The following is a 15,323-nucleotide window of genomic DNA, read 5'->3' on the forward strand; positions in this document are numbered from 1 at the left end:
GCGCGGCTCGGCCAATGGGCGGCTGGCGGGGCCGTGGGGGTGCCACCAAGATGGAGTCGGTGGCGCTGGTGGCGCCGGTGACGGCGCTGGAGTTCGCGGGGGACGCGCTGCTGGCGGGTGAGCGGCGGGACCGGGACGGGACCAGGACGGGACGGGGTGGGCGGTGGGAGCGGCGGCGGTGGCTGACGCGGTGTCCTGCAGGCACGGGCCCGGAGGTGGTGGCGTTCCGGCTGAGTGGAGGCGGGACGGCGGCGCGGAGGAGCGTGCTGCGTGAGGCCAGCGTGCAGGGGCTGCGGGTCGAGCCGGGCCGCGGGCCGGCGGCGCGGGTGGCGGTGTTCGGCGGGCGCTGGCTGGCCGTGCTGGCGGTGCGGAGAGGGGGGCCGGGCGGGGGGCCGCTACTGGCGCTGTGCGGCGGCGGGGCCGCGCGGGAGCTCGGGGCGCGCGTGTGGGAGGCGCGGTGGGCACCGGGCGGGCGGCTGGCGCTGGCACTGGGCGGGGGGGCCGTGGCGCTGTACGAGTGGCGGGGCGGCGGGCAGTGGCTGAGGCGGGCGAGCTGCGGCGGGGCCGGGGCGCTGCGCTGCGCCGTGCTGGCCGGGGCGGGCTGGGAGCGCCTGGCACTGGCGGCCGGCACGGCGGCGGGGGCCGTGGTGATGTGGCGGGCGGCGGCCGCGGCGGCCCCGCGGCGGGAACTGCGCGGGCACCGGGGCGCGGTGCTGGCGCTCTGCTACGCGGCGGCGCGGGGGCTGCTCGCCTCCGCCTCTGAGGACCGCAGCGTGCGGCTCTGGGCCGTGGGCGATCTGGGCGGCGGTGATGGGGACGGCGCCTGCCTGCTGGTGTGCTACGGGCACGGGGCGCGGGTGGCCGCCGTGGTGCTCCGGGGGCCGCTCCCAGTCAGCGCGGGGGAGGACGGTGCCTGCCTGGAGTGGGGAGTCAGCGGCGATGTGCGGCGAGAGCGGCGCGGGCACCGCGGGGCCCTGCGTGCCCTGGCCCTGCGCCCCGCCGGCGGCCGGCTGGCCACGGGCGGCGACGACGGCGGCGTCCGGCTCTGGCGGCCCCGGCGGGCGGCGCCGGCGGCTGTGGCGGCGCTGGGGGCCCCGGAGCGGCCGCGGGCTGTGCTGCTGGTGGGGCCGCGGCGGGTGCTGGTGCTGGGCGAGGCGGGCGGGCTGTCGGCGTTCGAGGCGGCTCAGGGGCGCTGGGCACCGGTGCTGCCCGCCCCCGCCGCCGGCGGGACCCGCGCCGTGCTGGCGGCCGCCCCGCTGCCCGGCGGGGACGAGGCGCTCTGCGCCCTGGCCGGCGGCGACGGGCGCCTCCTCCTCTTCGTCCTGAGCAGCCCCGGGACTGCCGCCTCGCTCAGGCTGTTCGAGGGGGTCGTGCTCGGCCTGAGCTGGACCCCTCGCCCCGGCCTGCCCTCCGCCACCGCTGCCGCCCTCCTGGCCTCCGGTCCCGAGGGGGAGATGCTCTGGCTGGACGTCGCGCACCGCCCCGGGCAGGCACCCTTCGTGCGACTCATGGGACGGTACCTGCTGCCCCCCTGCAAGCAGCGCTGGCACACCTGCGCTGCCTTCCTGCCCCAGGGAGAGCTCCTGATCTGCGGCGACCGCCGGGGTTCCCTTCTCCTCTTCCCTTGCAGCAGCTCCTCGAGGCGGGCTGCAGAAAGCGCTGGCATTGCTAATGGTGTCACCGACTCAGTCAGTGAGGACTCCAGCAGCGAGTTGGAGCTGTCTTGCTTGTCACACAAAGGGGTCCTTCCCCTTGAGTCCCCGTTGTCTGTGCTCTTTGGGCTCCACGGGAGGACAGGGGTTACCTCGGTGACCTGCCACAAGGGCTACATTTACAGCACTGGCCGTGACGGTGTCTACCGCCAGCTCCACCTGCGGGACCAGCAGCTGGAGGTTCTGCGGAAGCACAGGCCCTGCAAAGGGCTGCAGTGGATCGAGGAGCTGCGCTTCACCCCCGACGGGGACCTGCTCGTGCTGGGCTTTCACGCTGACAACTTTGTGGTGTGGAGCAGCAGGACTAGCGAGAACCTTCACTGCATCCCCTGTGGGGGTGGGCACCGCTCCTGGAGCTACTGCAGCAGCCCCTGGGCTGAGGTCTTTGCCTTCATCAAGTCTGGGGATGTGATGCTGTACTGCTGTGAGGCCGAGCCCTGCGAGCAGCAGGTGCTGCTGGCATCCCTGCACGGGCGGGAGATCACCTGTGTACGGCGTCTGGGGGCCATGGAGTTGCCTGGCCATGCTGCCCTTAACGTGCTGGTCACCGGCAGTGAGGACACCACGGCCTGTGTCCTGGCACTCAGTGAGCGCTCTCGGGCAGCCGTGCCCCTCGCTCGCCTCAGTGACCACATTTCCAGTGTGAGGACACTGGCACTGGCCGGCCCCACGGGACCTGGAGACAAGGGCTTTGGTGAGAAGGGCTTGTCTGCCCTGCTCTTCTCTGCGGGTGGCCGGGCGCAGATCGAGTGCTACCGGCTGCTGTGTGCTGGGGACCCAGAGAGTGCTGTGGAGAGCCTGGAGAGTGCTGTGGCCTGCCAGGTCATCCATGTGGCCTCCCACCGGCTGGATGAGCACTGGGAGCGGAAGAAGAACAGGCACAAGCTCGTCAAGATGGATCCGGAGACGAGGTGATGCTCAGGGACTGCTTGAGGCAGGGTTAGTAGTGATCATGATCTGGGAGGGTGATGAGAACCACACTGGCCTCCACTGGGGTACTGCTCTGTGCAGCTGCGGGCTCAGCTGAGGCAGACTGGGCTGGTGTGCATTCCTGGTGCCCTGTGGCTTGGCCACGAGGGACTTTTGTGGCTAGGGAAAGGCCTACTCTTTCCTTGTGCCTTCTCCGAGTGCTCAGAGCTGCATCCAGCACTGGGCTTGGGCTGCTCTCCTGGGCCATTCACCTCCCCAGGGCCACAGGTGTCACCAAGGCATGGATGAGCATTGTATCTTTGCTACAGGTACATGTGCCTCTCTGTTGTACCTGGTACCAGCACCAAGCAGCTGCTGACACCCTGGAAGTTCCTGGCTGCTGCCTGTAGCGATGGATCAGTCCGGTGAGGAGCCATGGTGCAGCCTGGCAGGGAGAACAGAGCTGGGGCTCGTGATGGAAGCAGAACAGGCTCTACATGGGAAGACGTTGCCATGGGTGTGGCCTGTTCTGCACAGGGAACAGGGCAGTGCATGGTGGGAATTGGGGCAGAGATGCCAGGAGCTCCTTCCTCCCACAGCCAACTGCCCTCTGCTCCATCACAGGGTCTTCGGGCTGCTGGAGGCTGCTCGGAATTTGGTGCTGGTGGCAGAGTCATTTCACCACCAGCGCTGTGTGCTGAAGGTGGAGGCGTTCCTGCACACAGGGACAGGAGAGGAGAGGTGAGCCCTGAATGCTGGGCTCTGGGGAGAAGCATTTCTCCTCATAGGCATGGCAGCTCAGCGAGAAGACGGAAGGGAGGAAGTCAGGGAGGCTGTTCTGCCATTTCCACAGATCTTAGTGGGGATCCTCAGGGCTGTGGCCAGAGGCTCCCCCTACACTTCCCTTCTAGGAGGCACCTCCTGTGCAGTGCAGCCACTGACGGCAGCATCGCCTTCTGGGACATCACCAGCCCCATCACAGACGCGACAGATGCCCTGCACCGAGCGGAGGGGGAGATGCAGCCCCTGGGTGGGTGTCACTGCCAGCAGCCCTGCTCTGCCTCCTGAGGGTGGCCACACTGGTGGCTCCTCTGCTCCCTCTGACCAAGGTGAGCATCGCTCTCCTGACCGAGCCTGTCTTCCCAGCCCTGGGTACCCCGCTGCTCACCGTCATGGCCCACAGCTGCGGTGTGAACAGCCTCCACGTCAGCAAGGTGACAGAGGGACAGTACTTGGTGGCCAGCGGCAGTGATGATGGCTCCATCCACATCTGCCTGCTGGAGGTGGCCCTTGGCAGCAGCGAGGCCGCAGCCGGGACCTGCCTGCAGATCCTGGAGCGGGTGTCCAGGCCCTGTGCCCATGCTGCCCATGTCACGGGTATCCGGGTGCTGCGGCCGGACCTGCTGCTCTCGGCCTCAGTGGATCAGCGCCTGACGCTGTGGCACCGGGGCCCGGGGGGGCTGGTCCCACTCAGCACCACCTTCTTCCACGTGCCTGACCTGGCTGAGCTGGACTGCTGGGAGGTGGCGGAGGCCGGGAGGGAGCTGCGGTACTACTGTGTGCTCTGTGGGCAGGGCCTGGAGATGCTGTGCGGCACAGCCCCCTCCGAGCCCTCACCACTAGAGGCTCCCCAGGAATGGGGCGGGTGTGCAACACATCCCAGTCCCTGCCTGTCTTGGGAGGGCACTCTGCACTTGGGCTCTGCCCATCACTGCAGTCCTTGCCCCCAACCTGCACACTGATGTGTCCCCTCCTGAGGAGATGGGCATGTTTGACTCCTTCAGGGGCAGCACAGCCACATCTGGGGTGCTCAAGGCCAGTGGTCTCGGGGGAGAAGGCAGATGTGACCCCTCCTGGAGGGGCCTGTGACTCCCCAGGCAATAAAGAACTGGGGTTGTCAGCTCCCCCTGCCCAGAAGAACCTCCTCACCAAGGTGTGAGGGACCCATGTCCAGGCTTTCCAGCCCTGGTCTCAGAGAGGAACCTGCTCAGGAGTGTGCTTAGGGCCCTGCCAAGCACTGGGAGCTTAAGGGCAGCAGGAGGCCAAGAAGGGTCAGGCACTGGTGGGCTGCAGCCTGGTGTGCCAGCCCTGATCCTGCAGTGCTGAGGATGGTGTTGAAATGCACAGGGCCACTGATCCTCTGCTGTAGCACCCTGTAGGGTGCCCACACATGCCCCCCCCCACCTTCAGAGCAGCCTTTCAGCACTGTGTCAGGCCAAGTGGGTTGTTCCTGTGCAGCAGCAGGACCCAGGACAGTTGGAGCAAGGGAAGGACAAACAGCTCTGAGGTCAAACAAATGCAGTGTTTGTCCAGCAACAAGTGTATTGGACCCCAGTACTGGGGCTTGGGCCAGGTCCAGACAGGAGCCTGGAGCCTCAGGAGCTCCCTGCCAGCACGGAGCAACCTTCAATAAACAGCTTTGAGGGAAGTGATGTTGGTGCCTGGTTTTGTGGTGACTGGTTCCTGGTGCCACCTCCCTCAGAGTTCCCAGCACAGTTTGTGGGGTGCCACAGGAGTCCTCCCTTTTCCCTACACACTGGGCACAGGTGCAGGGAGCACGTGGCTAAGCCCCAAACACCACAGATCCTGGGAGGGGAAGTGCCTGCTCAGGTGTCTCCTGGCTGGTGCTGGGGCAGCCCCTCACCCTGCTGGGAACAGCACACCCTGTCCTCCCCTAACAGCACATTGTCCAGGTGCCTGTCACACCATGGCACAGCTCTTCAGGGGTGGCTCAGATCTGGCTGAGAGGAGGGAGGTGCAGAGTCGCCAGTGCGCTGTGGAACACATCCCTCACTGCTCCCAGCAGCCGGAGGCGGGCAAACATCTGGTCAAAGAGGTGAGGGAATGGCTCCTGTGGGGAGAGAGGCAGCAGCTGGGGTTGGTGGCCAAACTGCCCCTCAGCAGGCTGGCCCTAGAGGCACTGCTGCCTCTCCACCCACATGGCTGCCTCCCAGCTGCAGTCCAGCCATAAGGCTGCAGGCTGGGACACCCAACTCACCCCCAGGACATGCACCCGGTTGTAGTAGGAGCTGAAATCCATGCTGAGCTGGATCAGGAACTTGCATACCTGCAAGCAGACACATTCTGATGGCACAGCAGGTTCTGGCCAGTCTTGGGCCTTTCCCCACCCCAAGCACATCAGGAACAGCCCCAGGGATGTTGCAGTCTCTTCCCTCAGCACCAGCCCTGTGTTGCTCACAGATGGGCAGCACCTGCTGGCATGGAGCTTTGCCGTGGGCTGGGACTGTGGGAGCAGCACCCATGGGTGCTATGGCATGTAGCACTTACTGTCTCTGTGTTGGCTGTGATCCGGATCCCCTTGGAGGGTGTGGGCAGCTGTGCTGCCTGCTCCAGGACTTCAGGAAAGGGCAAGAGATAGTTGAAGAGCAGGAGCCATTCACCCTGTGAAGGGATAATGTGTTTTAGGGCCAGCTCCTTCTGGGCCATTAGCATCCATCACTGGAGCTGAGGGTGTGCAGGTCCCCACATTCCCCCTCTCAGCACTCACTTCTTCCCGAAGACAGGAGAAGTTCAGTTCGGATGCTGGTGGCAGAGGTGGGTATGTGCCTGGAAAGAAGGGAGACTGTTGTGCCTGGAGAAGCCCCTGGGGCTCCAGAAGTGGCTGCTAGAGGAGGGTGGCAGGGCTGGTGCTCACCCCGCTCCACAGCCCGCTGGAAGCTGTCGAAGAGCGTGGCCAGGCGGGCACAGTTGTACATCACAAAGGCACCGCTCTTGGTTCCCTTCGTGGAGATGCTGCTGTTCTCCAGGTCCAGGGTGATCTGAGGGCACAGGCAAGTCACAGTGCAGGCTGCTCAGTGCAGAGCCACTCCACTGTTCCCAAGGCCCGCCAGCCCTGGCTCCCTGCACGCCGCTGTCCTACCTGGCTCCGGTGAGCAGTGCTCAGCATCTCAAACCTGATGGCAGCTGCTGTCAGGGTATCAATCACCTCCCTCCAGGCCTCATCTGGAAAATGCAGGTGGCATCAGTTGGCTCCATTTCCATGTACTGACACCCCCAGGCAGGACACCCCACCTGGAGCCAGGTGCTCCTGGAAGCTGGCGACCACCACACTTCCCCAGCCCCGTCCCCCCTCAGCACGTGCTGCTCTGTGCCAGTGCCCTGTGTGTTTAGGTGCCTTCCCCAAGCAAGGTCAGCACCTGGCTCCATCCTGGAGGGGAGAACCCTGACTGGCTGTGAATTCAGAGGTGAGGGGGAGACTCATGGGAGCCATGGAGATGGGATGGAGCTGCACCTGTGTGTGGAGCCACAGAACAAACCCTCACCTTGTGCAAGCTCCCCATACTTCATCACTGAGGCTTCGTACATCTGGCGCTTTCGGAGCCTGGGAGAAACACAAGACACTCAGAGCCAACCCCTCTGGACTGAGCTGATCCCAGAGAGGACCCCAGGGCTCTACCAGCCTTCAGGCTGCTCAGGGCTTCCCAGCTGCAGCACTGACTCAGCTAAGCAAAAGAAGCACAAAAGCCCCAGGAGCAGAGCAGAGCCAACCACACTCCAGCAGGCCCCTGGGCTGCTGCCTGGAGAGGGCTTTTAGGAACCACCCAGCTTCTGCCACTGCCTTTCCTCTTAACAGCATGGAGAGAGACAGAAGCAGCACTGCTGGAGAAGGTACCTCCAGTTCTCCTGAAATAGCCCTGTGGCCATGGAAAGCAGGATGGAGGGAGTGCACAGAGCTCTCTGTGTGCCAGCAGCTCACTCAGCCATGACTGTGGGTGCCTGGGTGCCCACGGGGCCGGGCAGAGCACAGGGAGCCTTGGCAAGCAAGGGAGCAACAGGTGCCTTGCACACCAACTCACTGGAAGTACTGGTCTGCCCTGATGGGCGATGAGGGGTTGGTCACCTTCACTGGCCCACAGACAAGGTGTTTCTGAAAGACAGAGGAGAGGCTGTCAGAGATTCAGAAGCTCCACCAAAATGCACTGCAGGAAAACTGGGTGAAATCCAGCCCTGCTCTAAACCTAGTCTGGAGCACAGGGATACCAGGGGCCACAGTGAGGAGGGTCAGAGGTTGCTCACCTGCAAAGCTGTGTGGGCTCCCAGGTCCAAAATTCTCCAGAGCAGATCCAGCTGCTGCTGCTGGAATTCCTCCTCACAGTTCACCACATGTATGATGCTGCAGCAGCTACTCTGGCCCTCAGCCTGCAACAGAGCACAGCAGGGAGTTCAAATGATATTGCCTGGCAGAAGGGAACAACACCTGGGAAGCGAGAGGCAGGCAATGCCACAGGGTCACTCACCAGGCACTGCTGAACAGCTTGCTGCAGCTCAGCCAGGGACGTCAGCATCCCCTCTGTCACTGAAAGATGGAGGGACACAGATTGGGACACAAGGGTTTGCCATCCCCTGCCATCCCACACCATTGGATCTGCCCCAGGCTCAAACAAGACTGAAGGAGAATAAGAGGGAAAAGAAAGGAAACAGGCCTTTCACCCATTCACCCCCCATTGCCACACCTGAGCTGCTCTACATGTGAAGCTCACCGAGAAGCACATCCAGGTTGGGGTCATAGCCCACCAAGCCCTGCTGCTCCACGAAGCTCTTCAGGTGCACTTTACCGATGACACCCTCGGGCAGCGTGGCCGTGCCCGGCCCCTGCTCACAGGCTGTGTTACAGGGAGCCCGGCCTAGCGCTGCCTTCAAGGCCGAGACAGCCTCAGGGAAGGACGAACCACCGGAGCCGGAGGGCCAGTCGATGCGGAGCTGTCGCAGGACCTCCGAGCTGCCCTCCCGGGCGAGGGCAGGGACCAGGCGCACGCCGACCCTGCAGGAGAGGGTGAGGGAGGCGCTGGCAGCGGCGGGCGAGGGGCGCGGGCAGGGCGGGAGGGGGACGCTCACTCACCCCTGGGCGCGCAGCAGCTGTGCCAGGTGGTCGGCGAGCAGGACCGGGCGGAGCTGGCGCGGCCGCAGAGCGGCGGGGGCGCGCAGGGCCGGGCAATGCAGCACCACGGGGCCCTCCCACGCCCCCGCCGCGGGGAGGGCTGGGCCGGGCAGGGGGCCCAGCAGGCGCTGGAAGGCCTCAGGGCGCCGCACCTGTACCGCCAGCCCCGCCGGCGTGTCCCGGCAGCCCCGCAGCGGCAGCACTGCGGGGCCCCGCAGCGACGGCACCGCCGACACGGCCTCGGGGGGCACCTGCGGGCGGGGCGGGGTTGGCGCGGGCGGGGCGTGTGGGGGCGGCCCTGCCCCGGCTCACAGACCCCGCCCCTTCGCGCAGGCCACGCCCCAGCTCCAAAATCCCCCCGCCCACCGTTCGCAGACCCCGCCCCCTCCCAGCCGCCCTGCCGGGCCTACCTGTCCACCGGGAAAGGCGGCGCCCAGCGCGGCCCGCGGCGCCAGGAAGTCCCGGTGCCGCAGGTTGCGGGCGCCACTCTCCTTCACCCAGAGCGCGCCGGGCCGTCCCAGCGCCTCGTTCAGCGCCCGCAGGGTTGCCGCCACCCCCGGCCGACCCTCGCCCGCTTCCATGGGGGCCCGGCCGGCACTCCCGCCGCAGCGGACTGGAAGTGACATCACCACCCCTCGCCCTCTCAGTTCCCTCTGGCGGCCGCCATGTTGGGCGCGGCGTTCCCGGGCGGCCATGTTTGTCACGGGCAGGATGGACGGGCGGGACGGCCATGTTGGAGGCGCGGGTGTGGGGCCGCCATGACCAGTGTGGCGAGCGGCGGCGGCCGCCATGATGGGAGTGGCGAGCCGGGGTCATGCCGGACAGGGCCGGAGGGAGGGCTGCACCCGGGTACTGTTGCGCCCCACATGGCGCGGGGGTCTCTGCCCCACATAGCCTCACCCCAGCACGGCCATGGTGCCACCCTCAGGTGCTCAGGAGGGAGTGGTGCCCCCTCCTCTCCAGGCTGGAGCAGCCCCTGGTCCCCAACAGTGGGGCATGGGAACTGAAACTCACAGGAACCGAGAGGGAGCAGGAGCCAGAGGCCATGTGGAGATTGGACAGGCTCAGGCTGTCCCTTGGCTGTCCCCGGGCTGCTGAGGACAGTGAGGGGCCCTGGGAGAGGGTCTGGCAGCCTGGACAGTGACGGGCAAGGCGGGGGTTTGGATGGGCTGGAGGGTGTTTGGCAGACTCCATCCGTGGGCACCGTGTTCCTGGCAGACCATGGCTCACCGCAGGCCCCAGGGCTTGGCTGGGCTGTGACACGGTGGCCGAGCACCACCAGCAGCACCTGCCAGGTGCAGTGTGTCACCACAGTGGGCTCTGTCATGTCCCCAAGCCTCCCCAACAGGAAGGACAGGCATGAGGAGCTGCTCTCCCACCCAGCACATGAGCAGTGTCCTGCTTATCAGCCCCAGGAGGAAGGAGGTGGCAGCAATTATATCGCAACCTCGTGGTCTTAATTACATCTGCAGAGCTAAGGGGCTCCATGGCAGCAGTCGTTCAACCACAGATCTGGCAGTGCAGGGCTCACGGTGCTGCCCAGCTCCCCAAACTGCACGGTGGGGGCTGCTAAACTGGGGACGGGGCAAGGGCCCAGTGCACCCCCAGCCTCTTGGCACCGAGCCTGGCTGGTGGGGAGCAGGGATCCAGGAAGTGCCGAACCCTGGCACAACACAGCACAACACAGCACGCATCCCAGGAGCTGGGGACCTCCCTCCCTGCCCTGCCCTTCCTGCCCTCCCCGTGAGGCCGGGGCGGGGGGGGGCCTCTGCCCACAGGGCCCAAACCGGTTCCTCCAGGGCTTGTGTGCAAGGGGGAAGGGGGGGGGGGAGCAGGGCGAGGGCAGATCCTGCTGCATGGGCTCTGCCAGGAACACAGTAACTTGTTCTGGGGCCCTGCAGGCAGCTCTGATGCCCCACAGCCAGTGAGCCCCAGGGCAGGAGTGGGGACATGTCCCCCAGCTCAGGGGTGGCTGCGTCCCCCGGCAGCGCAGGGCCATGCCATGGTGGGGTACTCCCTGCACCACCCACAGCCAAGAGGTGATCTGAGAATCGCTGCTCACACCAGACCAACTGCTGACTGTCTGCAGGGCAGGAGCCGCCTGGGCCCCCTGTCCGGCTGGCTGGGGGGATGTGCTGGACCTTGTGTCACTACTCACGGTGGGGTCCAGGCTGGATCCATCCCCATGCCCAGAGTGTCCCCGCAGGCAGCCCACGTGGGCCCTGGCAGCGCGGCAGCCTGGGGAGGGCTCTTGGAGGTGCTGAAAGAGCTTTGGACAGACACGACATCCCCGATGGCTCTCTGGCTGCCTGCTCAGCGGGAGTGATCGTGTCATTCCAAAGCTGACTCTCTCCGGGGGACAGATCCTGCCCGCACCTGCTGGCACTGGGGGGCTGTGGGGGGTGCCAGGGAGAGCTGGCGCAGGCAGGAAGCTTGGCAGCGTCTCACAGCCCGCACCACGCCCGGCACAGGTGCCCACATCCACCCTGCGGCCAACAGCCACGCTCCTCCGGTGGAGAGTCCCCAGGAAGCCAGCTGCTATTTTTAGCTGTTGGGGGCACAAGACCACTGGAGAGCCTCCAGCCTAGTGCAGGGGGCTGAGCCTCGAGGCTGGGCACCAGTGATCCCCCATCCCGATACCAGCCCCCTTCTCCCAGTGCGGCTCCACGCGCTGCCCCAGCCCCAGGAGGGGTTGGAGTGGGACAGCGGCTCTTACCCAAGTGCCCGGCCCGGCGGGCAGGGGTGGGAGGCAGGTGAGGAGGGGGCGGGAGCGCGGGTAACGAAACCCCAGGGCAGCTGGGCACAGCGGGGACAGCTGCTTTTGGGATTCCGTTGCCCGCGCCGGCGCCGCGGAGGGAGATGGGCAGGGGCACCACCGCCACGCCACCCCGACCCTCGGGCCGTCGGTGGGATAAAGTGGGGAGAGGGCGACTTACCGGCGGGGACCGGGGCGGAGGAGCTGCGAGGAGTCGCCGCCGGGCCGTTGTGGCCGGGGGTGTCGGCTCCCCCCGCGCCGCGGGCCGGGTGCCAAGGGGAGGGCGGCACGGCCGAGCCAAAAGGAAACGGCTCCGAACAAAGCCCCGGTGGGGCTGGAGCAACTGGTGCCAGCCCGGCAGCCCCCGACGGGGCCCGGAAACACGAGCTGTCCCCGAGGGACGGCACCTGCCCCGGCACCTGCGCCCGGCGGCGGCACCGGCAAAGCGCCGGCACGGCCCCGCCAGCGCCTCCCGGCCCCGGCGAGGAGCCCTCGGCACCCGCCATGGGGGGAAGTGAAACCGCGTGGGGAACCCCACCGGCCCCACGCGGAGCTCACGCGGTACCGCCCGGGGGCTCCTGGGATCCTGCCCTGGCCAAGGGTGTGGGGATTCCTGACGCCTCCAGCACGGCACGGCGGTGGGAAATGCCCCGCCGACACTGCCGGGAAGCCTCCCGGTGACCCCCGGAGTGTCAGGCTTTGGCTGGTCCCGGGTGGGTGACAGAGGTGAGGGACGTGGGTCCCCCGCCCCAGGGCACCCCCGAGCCCGCAGTGCCATCGGCCCCACCAAGCGGATAGCACCAAGCGGCACCGGGAGGTCCCGGTGGCGGCTCGGGGGTCCAGCCCCGACTGGCAGCAGCCGCCCGCAGTGGGGCACACAGCGGGGCCGGGGCGCCGTGCCGAGCCTGGGGCAGCCCCGGGGCACCGGCGGGGCCGGGCCGGGAGCGCAGCCGAGCCCCGGTGCCGCTCCCTCCCGCCGCCCGGGGAGCCGCCCGCTCCCCTCTCACCTCCGGCCCCGCAGCCTTCGGCGCAGCAGCCCGGGCCGGTCCGCGGCCCCTCCCGCCCCGCACCCGCCGTGCCGCTCCTGCCCCGCTGCCGCTTTCGGTTTCGCTCCGGCGCCCACCCGGGGCTGCGGGTCGGGGCACCCGGGTCCGGGGGCGGCGGGTGTGTGAGTGTCGCTGCCCCCCGCCCCGCCGGCCCCGCGGCCCGGGAAGGACCCCAGGGGGGAACCCCGCGAGCCCCGGTCCGACCCCGCTCCCCCGCTGCCGCAGTCCCGGCCCCGGCCGCCGGGGGGCGGTGGCGGTGGGGGCGGGGCCGCGCGGCGGTTCCGGCGATGGCGGCGGCGGTGCTGCGGCTGCTCGGGCCGGTGGCGCGGCGGGCGCCGGGCAGGTACCGGCACCGGGCACCGCGGCTGCCCCGCGCCCGGCGGCGGTACCGGTGGAGTCCCGTGGGGTGCCCTTGGGGTATCCGTAGGCCCCGCGTGTCCCAGCTGCTCCCTGTCCCCGCAGGGCGCCGTGCCGCGGTCACCGGCTCACGCCGGCGGACGACGAGATGTACCAGCGGACGCGGGTGACGGTGCTGGAGCCGGAGTCCCCCAACATCATGTTCATCGAGGGCTACAGCAACCGCGGCTTCACCATCAGCGGGGACGTGGTGGTGGGGCCCTGCGCCGTCCTGCCCCGCAGCATCCTCCAGTGGAACGTGAGTGCCTGGCGGCGGGGCCGGTGCCCGCACCGCACCGGGGCGGCCCCGCTCAGCAACGGTCCTGTCCTCGCAGGTTGGCTCCCATCGGGACATCTCGCACGAGAGCCTGTCGCTGTTCCGGCTGCTGGAGCCCCACATCGGTACGTGGGGCAGGAGGGGCGGGGGCTGCCCCCTCTCTGGGCTCCTGTCAGGGCTGGTGGTCCCTGCAGGGAGGGCAGCTCTGGGCCGAGGCAGCCCCAGTGCCACCCTGCCCACCCTTGTCGTGTCCTGGTTGCAGAGATCCTGGTGCTGGGCACAGGGGACAGGGTGGAGCGGCTCCACTCTGGCATGCTGAAGCAGATGCGGGAGTGCGGGATTGCTGTGGAGGTACAGGACACGGTAAGGAGGGGGGAGCACAGGCAGCACCCCACTGAAGGGGAGGGCAGTGGTCACTGGGAGACTCTCCTGGGGACGGGAGTCGTGTGCTCTGTGGGGAAGAGCTGTGTCTCCTTCCTGAGCGCTGGAGCTTCACTCACTCCCTTTTCTGTTCACAGCCAAATGCATGTGCAACCTTCAACTTCCTAATGAGTGAAAAGCGTATTGTGGCTGCTGGGCTCATCCCTCCACAGGGTGCCTACCAGGGGATGTAGGCACTGCCTGCCACGGCCGTGGGCTCTGTGGGGCTGCCCCTGCCTGCCTGAAGCCCCCGAGGGTCACCACTCCCAAGGGAGATGTGCTTCAGACTGGACTGTGGAGCTGCTGGGTGGGTGGTGGCTCTGCACACAGGAGGGCTGTGAGATGGGTGGGCTTGGTTCTGACCTGCAGTCCCGGCTTCTCGGCCTCCCTGCCCAGTCTGGGCTGGGGCACAGCACACAGCTTTACTGACAGCACCACTCCCACAGCCTTGCCAAGGTCGTGTCCCATGCCTTGGCAGCAAGAAGCCCTGCCGTGAGGCAGGGTGGAGGCTGTTGGTGTGAGCTGTACACCCCCCGGGCACATCTGGGGCTCCACAAGATAAATACATGTAAATGGGAAATACAAGGAATTGTGTGGTGGTTAATGCACAGCACAGTGAGGCTGTAACATGCTAATGGGGCATGTGCTCACCCCGGGCACTGGGGTAGTGCATGGTGCCAGTGGTGCCACGTGCCAGCAGCTCCCTGAGCACAGCCACCACCAGCAGCTGCTGTGTCCCAGCTGGTGCCTGGGCTCTCCCATGGGGCTTTGTACCACCCCACAGTGCCCATGTCTCTTGTGCCCATGTCAGGCTGCTGTCAGTCCAGGGGTGCTGCATCCCCTCTCCTATGATGCTCAGCTCAAGCAGGGGACATGAGGAGTGTCACTGTCCTGTCCCCCTACCTTGCACTGGTTCAGGTCAGGGATGTCACTCCTGGAGAACGGGGTACGTGTACCCAGTGGCAGCCTTGTGCCCCAAACCTGCCATCTCCACAGGGCCAAGGTGGGGGGATGAGACTGCAGGCCCAGCCCTTCATCAGGCACGGGGTAGCTTTGTTTAAAGAGTGCATTAATGAGTTTCTGACACTGACACCAAGACTCTGGTTTTGGCGTGTGTAAATCCAATTTGACATCCCCAAACCACTGGGAGTGGCAGGAGAGATGTGTACATGAGTGGGACACACACAACTGGTACAGGTGTTAAAATACTTCTGTCACCTGGTGCTGCAAGCACAAGTAACCTGCCAAGCCAGGGAAGTTTGCACTGCTCAGGCCTGCAGAAATGCAGCTCCTTTATAAGCCTGTGCCCTTCCAAGTACATTGCCCATCTTCTGGCAAAAACAGTTCATGGAACCTGCCAGGTGGTTTCACCACCTGCACTGACCAGCCCAGGGGGTGCAGCTGCTGTGGCTGTGGGGGGGGAACTTTGGGAGGTTTAGGGGAAGAAACAAAGGGTGCGTTGGCAAGGACCAGGCATGGGAAAACAAAGGTCTAAGGACCTGGTGTGTGTAGGCAGCTGCAGTGCAGAGGCAGGGCTGTGTGAGTGGGTGTGCACACATACACAAGCACCCAAGTGCTTATCACTGCAGCAACTGGACTGGGAATGGGGTCCTGCAGCACCCTGGCTGCTGCCACAGCTGGGTTTGGCAGCTCCCAGGAGGAGCTAACAGCTCTGTAAAATCATTTGCTTTCTTGCCCAGCAGCCACTTGCTTTCTGCTCTCAGGAAGGATTTTTAAAGACTCACACTGTATTATTCACTTAGCCCTGTCTCAGGGCTGTCCTCTCCCTGTTCCCATTCACATGCACACAGTGTCCCTTCTGGGGTCATCAGCTGCTCCTGAGGCTGCTGGAAGCAGAGAGCCTAGGAAGGAAACCAAGGGACATAATGAAGGAAAAGGGGCTCCAGGC

At 66.3% G+C, this 15,323-nt stretch overlaps 3 protein-coding genes across 3 annotated transcripts; 2 read left to right on the forward strand and 1 right to left on the reverse strand.

Annotated features, from left to right (window-relative positions):
• The first annotated feature begins 14 nt into the window (after nt 1-14).
• WDR6 (WD repeat domain 6) lies at nt 15-5,049 on the forward strand. The gene is made up of 6 exons (XM_032699294.1): nt 15-117; nt 202-2,623; nt 2,951-3,046; nt 3,246-3,362; nt 3,533-3,651; nt 3,768-5,049. Exons 1-6 carry the CDS (start codon nt 15-17, stop codon nt 4,361-4,363), a joined length of 3,453 nt encoding a protein of 1,150 aa, XP_032555185.1. The 3' UTR covers nt 4,364-5,049.
• Nucleotides 4,923-9,326, reverse strand: DALRD3 (DALR anticodon binding domain containing 3). The gene is made up of 13 exons (XM_032698891.1): nt 8,931-9,326; nt 8,482-8,771; nt 8,123-8,403; nt 7,880-7,938; nt 7,659-7,781; nt 7,439-7,509; nt 6,905-6,963; nt 6,502-6,584; nt 6,277-6,400; nt 6,130-6,188; nt 5,910-6,023; nt 5,620-5,688; nt 4,923-5,472 (listed from the first exon to the last, which is right to left on the reverse strand). The coding sequence occupies exons 1-13, from the start codon at nt 9,309-9,311 to the stop codon at nt 5,353-5,355; spliced, it is 1,833 nt and encodes a 610-aa protein (XP_032554782.1). The 5' UTR covers nt 9,312-9,326; the 3' UTR covers nt 4,923-5,352.
• A 3,312-nt stretch (nt 9,327-12,638) lies between these two features.
• NDUFAF3 (NADH:ubiquinone oxidoreductase complex assembly factor 3) lies at nt 12,639-13,999 on the forward strand. The gene is made up of 5 exons (XM_032698915.1): nt 12,639-12,664; nt 12,784-12,976; nt 13,053-13,119; nt 13,257-13,357; nt 13,513-13,999. Exons 2-5 carry the CDS (start codon nt 12,827-12,829, stop codon nt 13,606-13,608), a joined length of 414 nt encoding a protein of 137 aa, XP_032554806.1. The 5' UTR covers nt 12,639-12,664; nt 12,784-12,826; the 3' UTR covers nt 13,609-13,999.
• The last annotated feature ends 1,324 nt before the right edge of the window (nt 14,000-15,323 follow it).

This window comes from Chiroxiphia lanceolata, chromosome 11 (genome assembly GCF_009829145.1).
Source record: "Chiroxiphia lanceolata isolate bChiLan1 chromosome 11, bChiLan1.pri, whole genome shotgun sequence".
NCBI classification, from domain to species: domain Eukaryota; kingdom Metazoa; phylum Chordata; class Aves; order Passeriformes; family Pipridae; genus Chiroxiphia; species Chiroxiphia lanceolata.

Coding starts and splice junctions, on each gene's coding strand:
- WDR6 (XM_032699294.1), top strand. CDS start 15: ATGGGCGGCTGGCGGGGCCGTGGGGGTGCCACCAAGATGGAGTCGGTG. Junction 118..201: donor GGGGGACGCGCTGCTGGCGG/GTGAGCGGCGGG, acceptor GGTGTCCTGCAG/GCACGGGCCCGGAGGTGGTG. Junction 3,652..3,767: donor GGGGGAGATGCAGCCCCTGG/GTGGGTGTCACT, acceptor CTGTCTTCCCAG/CCCTGGGTACCCCGCTGCTC.
- NDUFAF3 (XM_032698915.1), top strand. CDS start 12,827: ATGTACCAGCGGACGCGGGTGACGGTGCTGGAGCCGGAGTCCCCCAAC. Junction 12,977..13,052: donor GCAGCATCCTCCAGTGGAAC/GTGAGTGCCTGG, acceptor CTGTCCTCGCAG/GTTGGCTCCCATCGGGACAT. Junction 13,358..13,512: donor CTGTGGAGGTACAGGACACG/GTAAGGAGGGGG, acceptor TTCTGTTCACAG/CCAAATGCATGTGCAACCTT.
- DALRD3 (XM_032698891.1), bottom strand. CDS start 9,311: ATGGCGGCCGCCGCCGCTCGCCACACTGGTCATGGCGGCCCCACACCC. Junction 8,404..8,481: donor CAGCTGCTGCGCGCCCAGGG/GTGAGTGAGCGT, acceptor CCTCTCCTGCAG/GGTCGGCGTGCGCCTGGTCC. Junction 6,585..6,904: donor GTATGGGGAGCTTGCACAAG/GTGAGGGTTTGT, acceptor TGCATTTTCCAG/ATGAGGCCTGGAGGGAGGTG.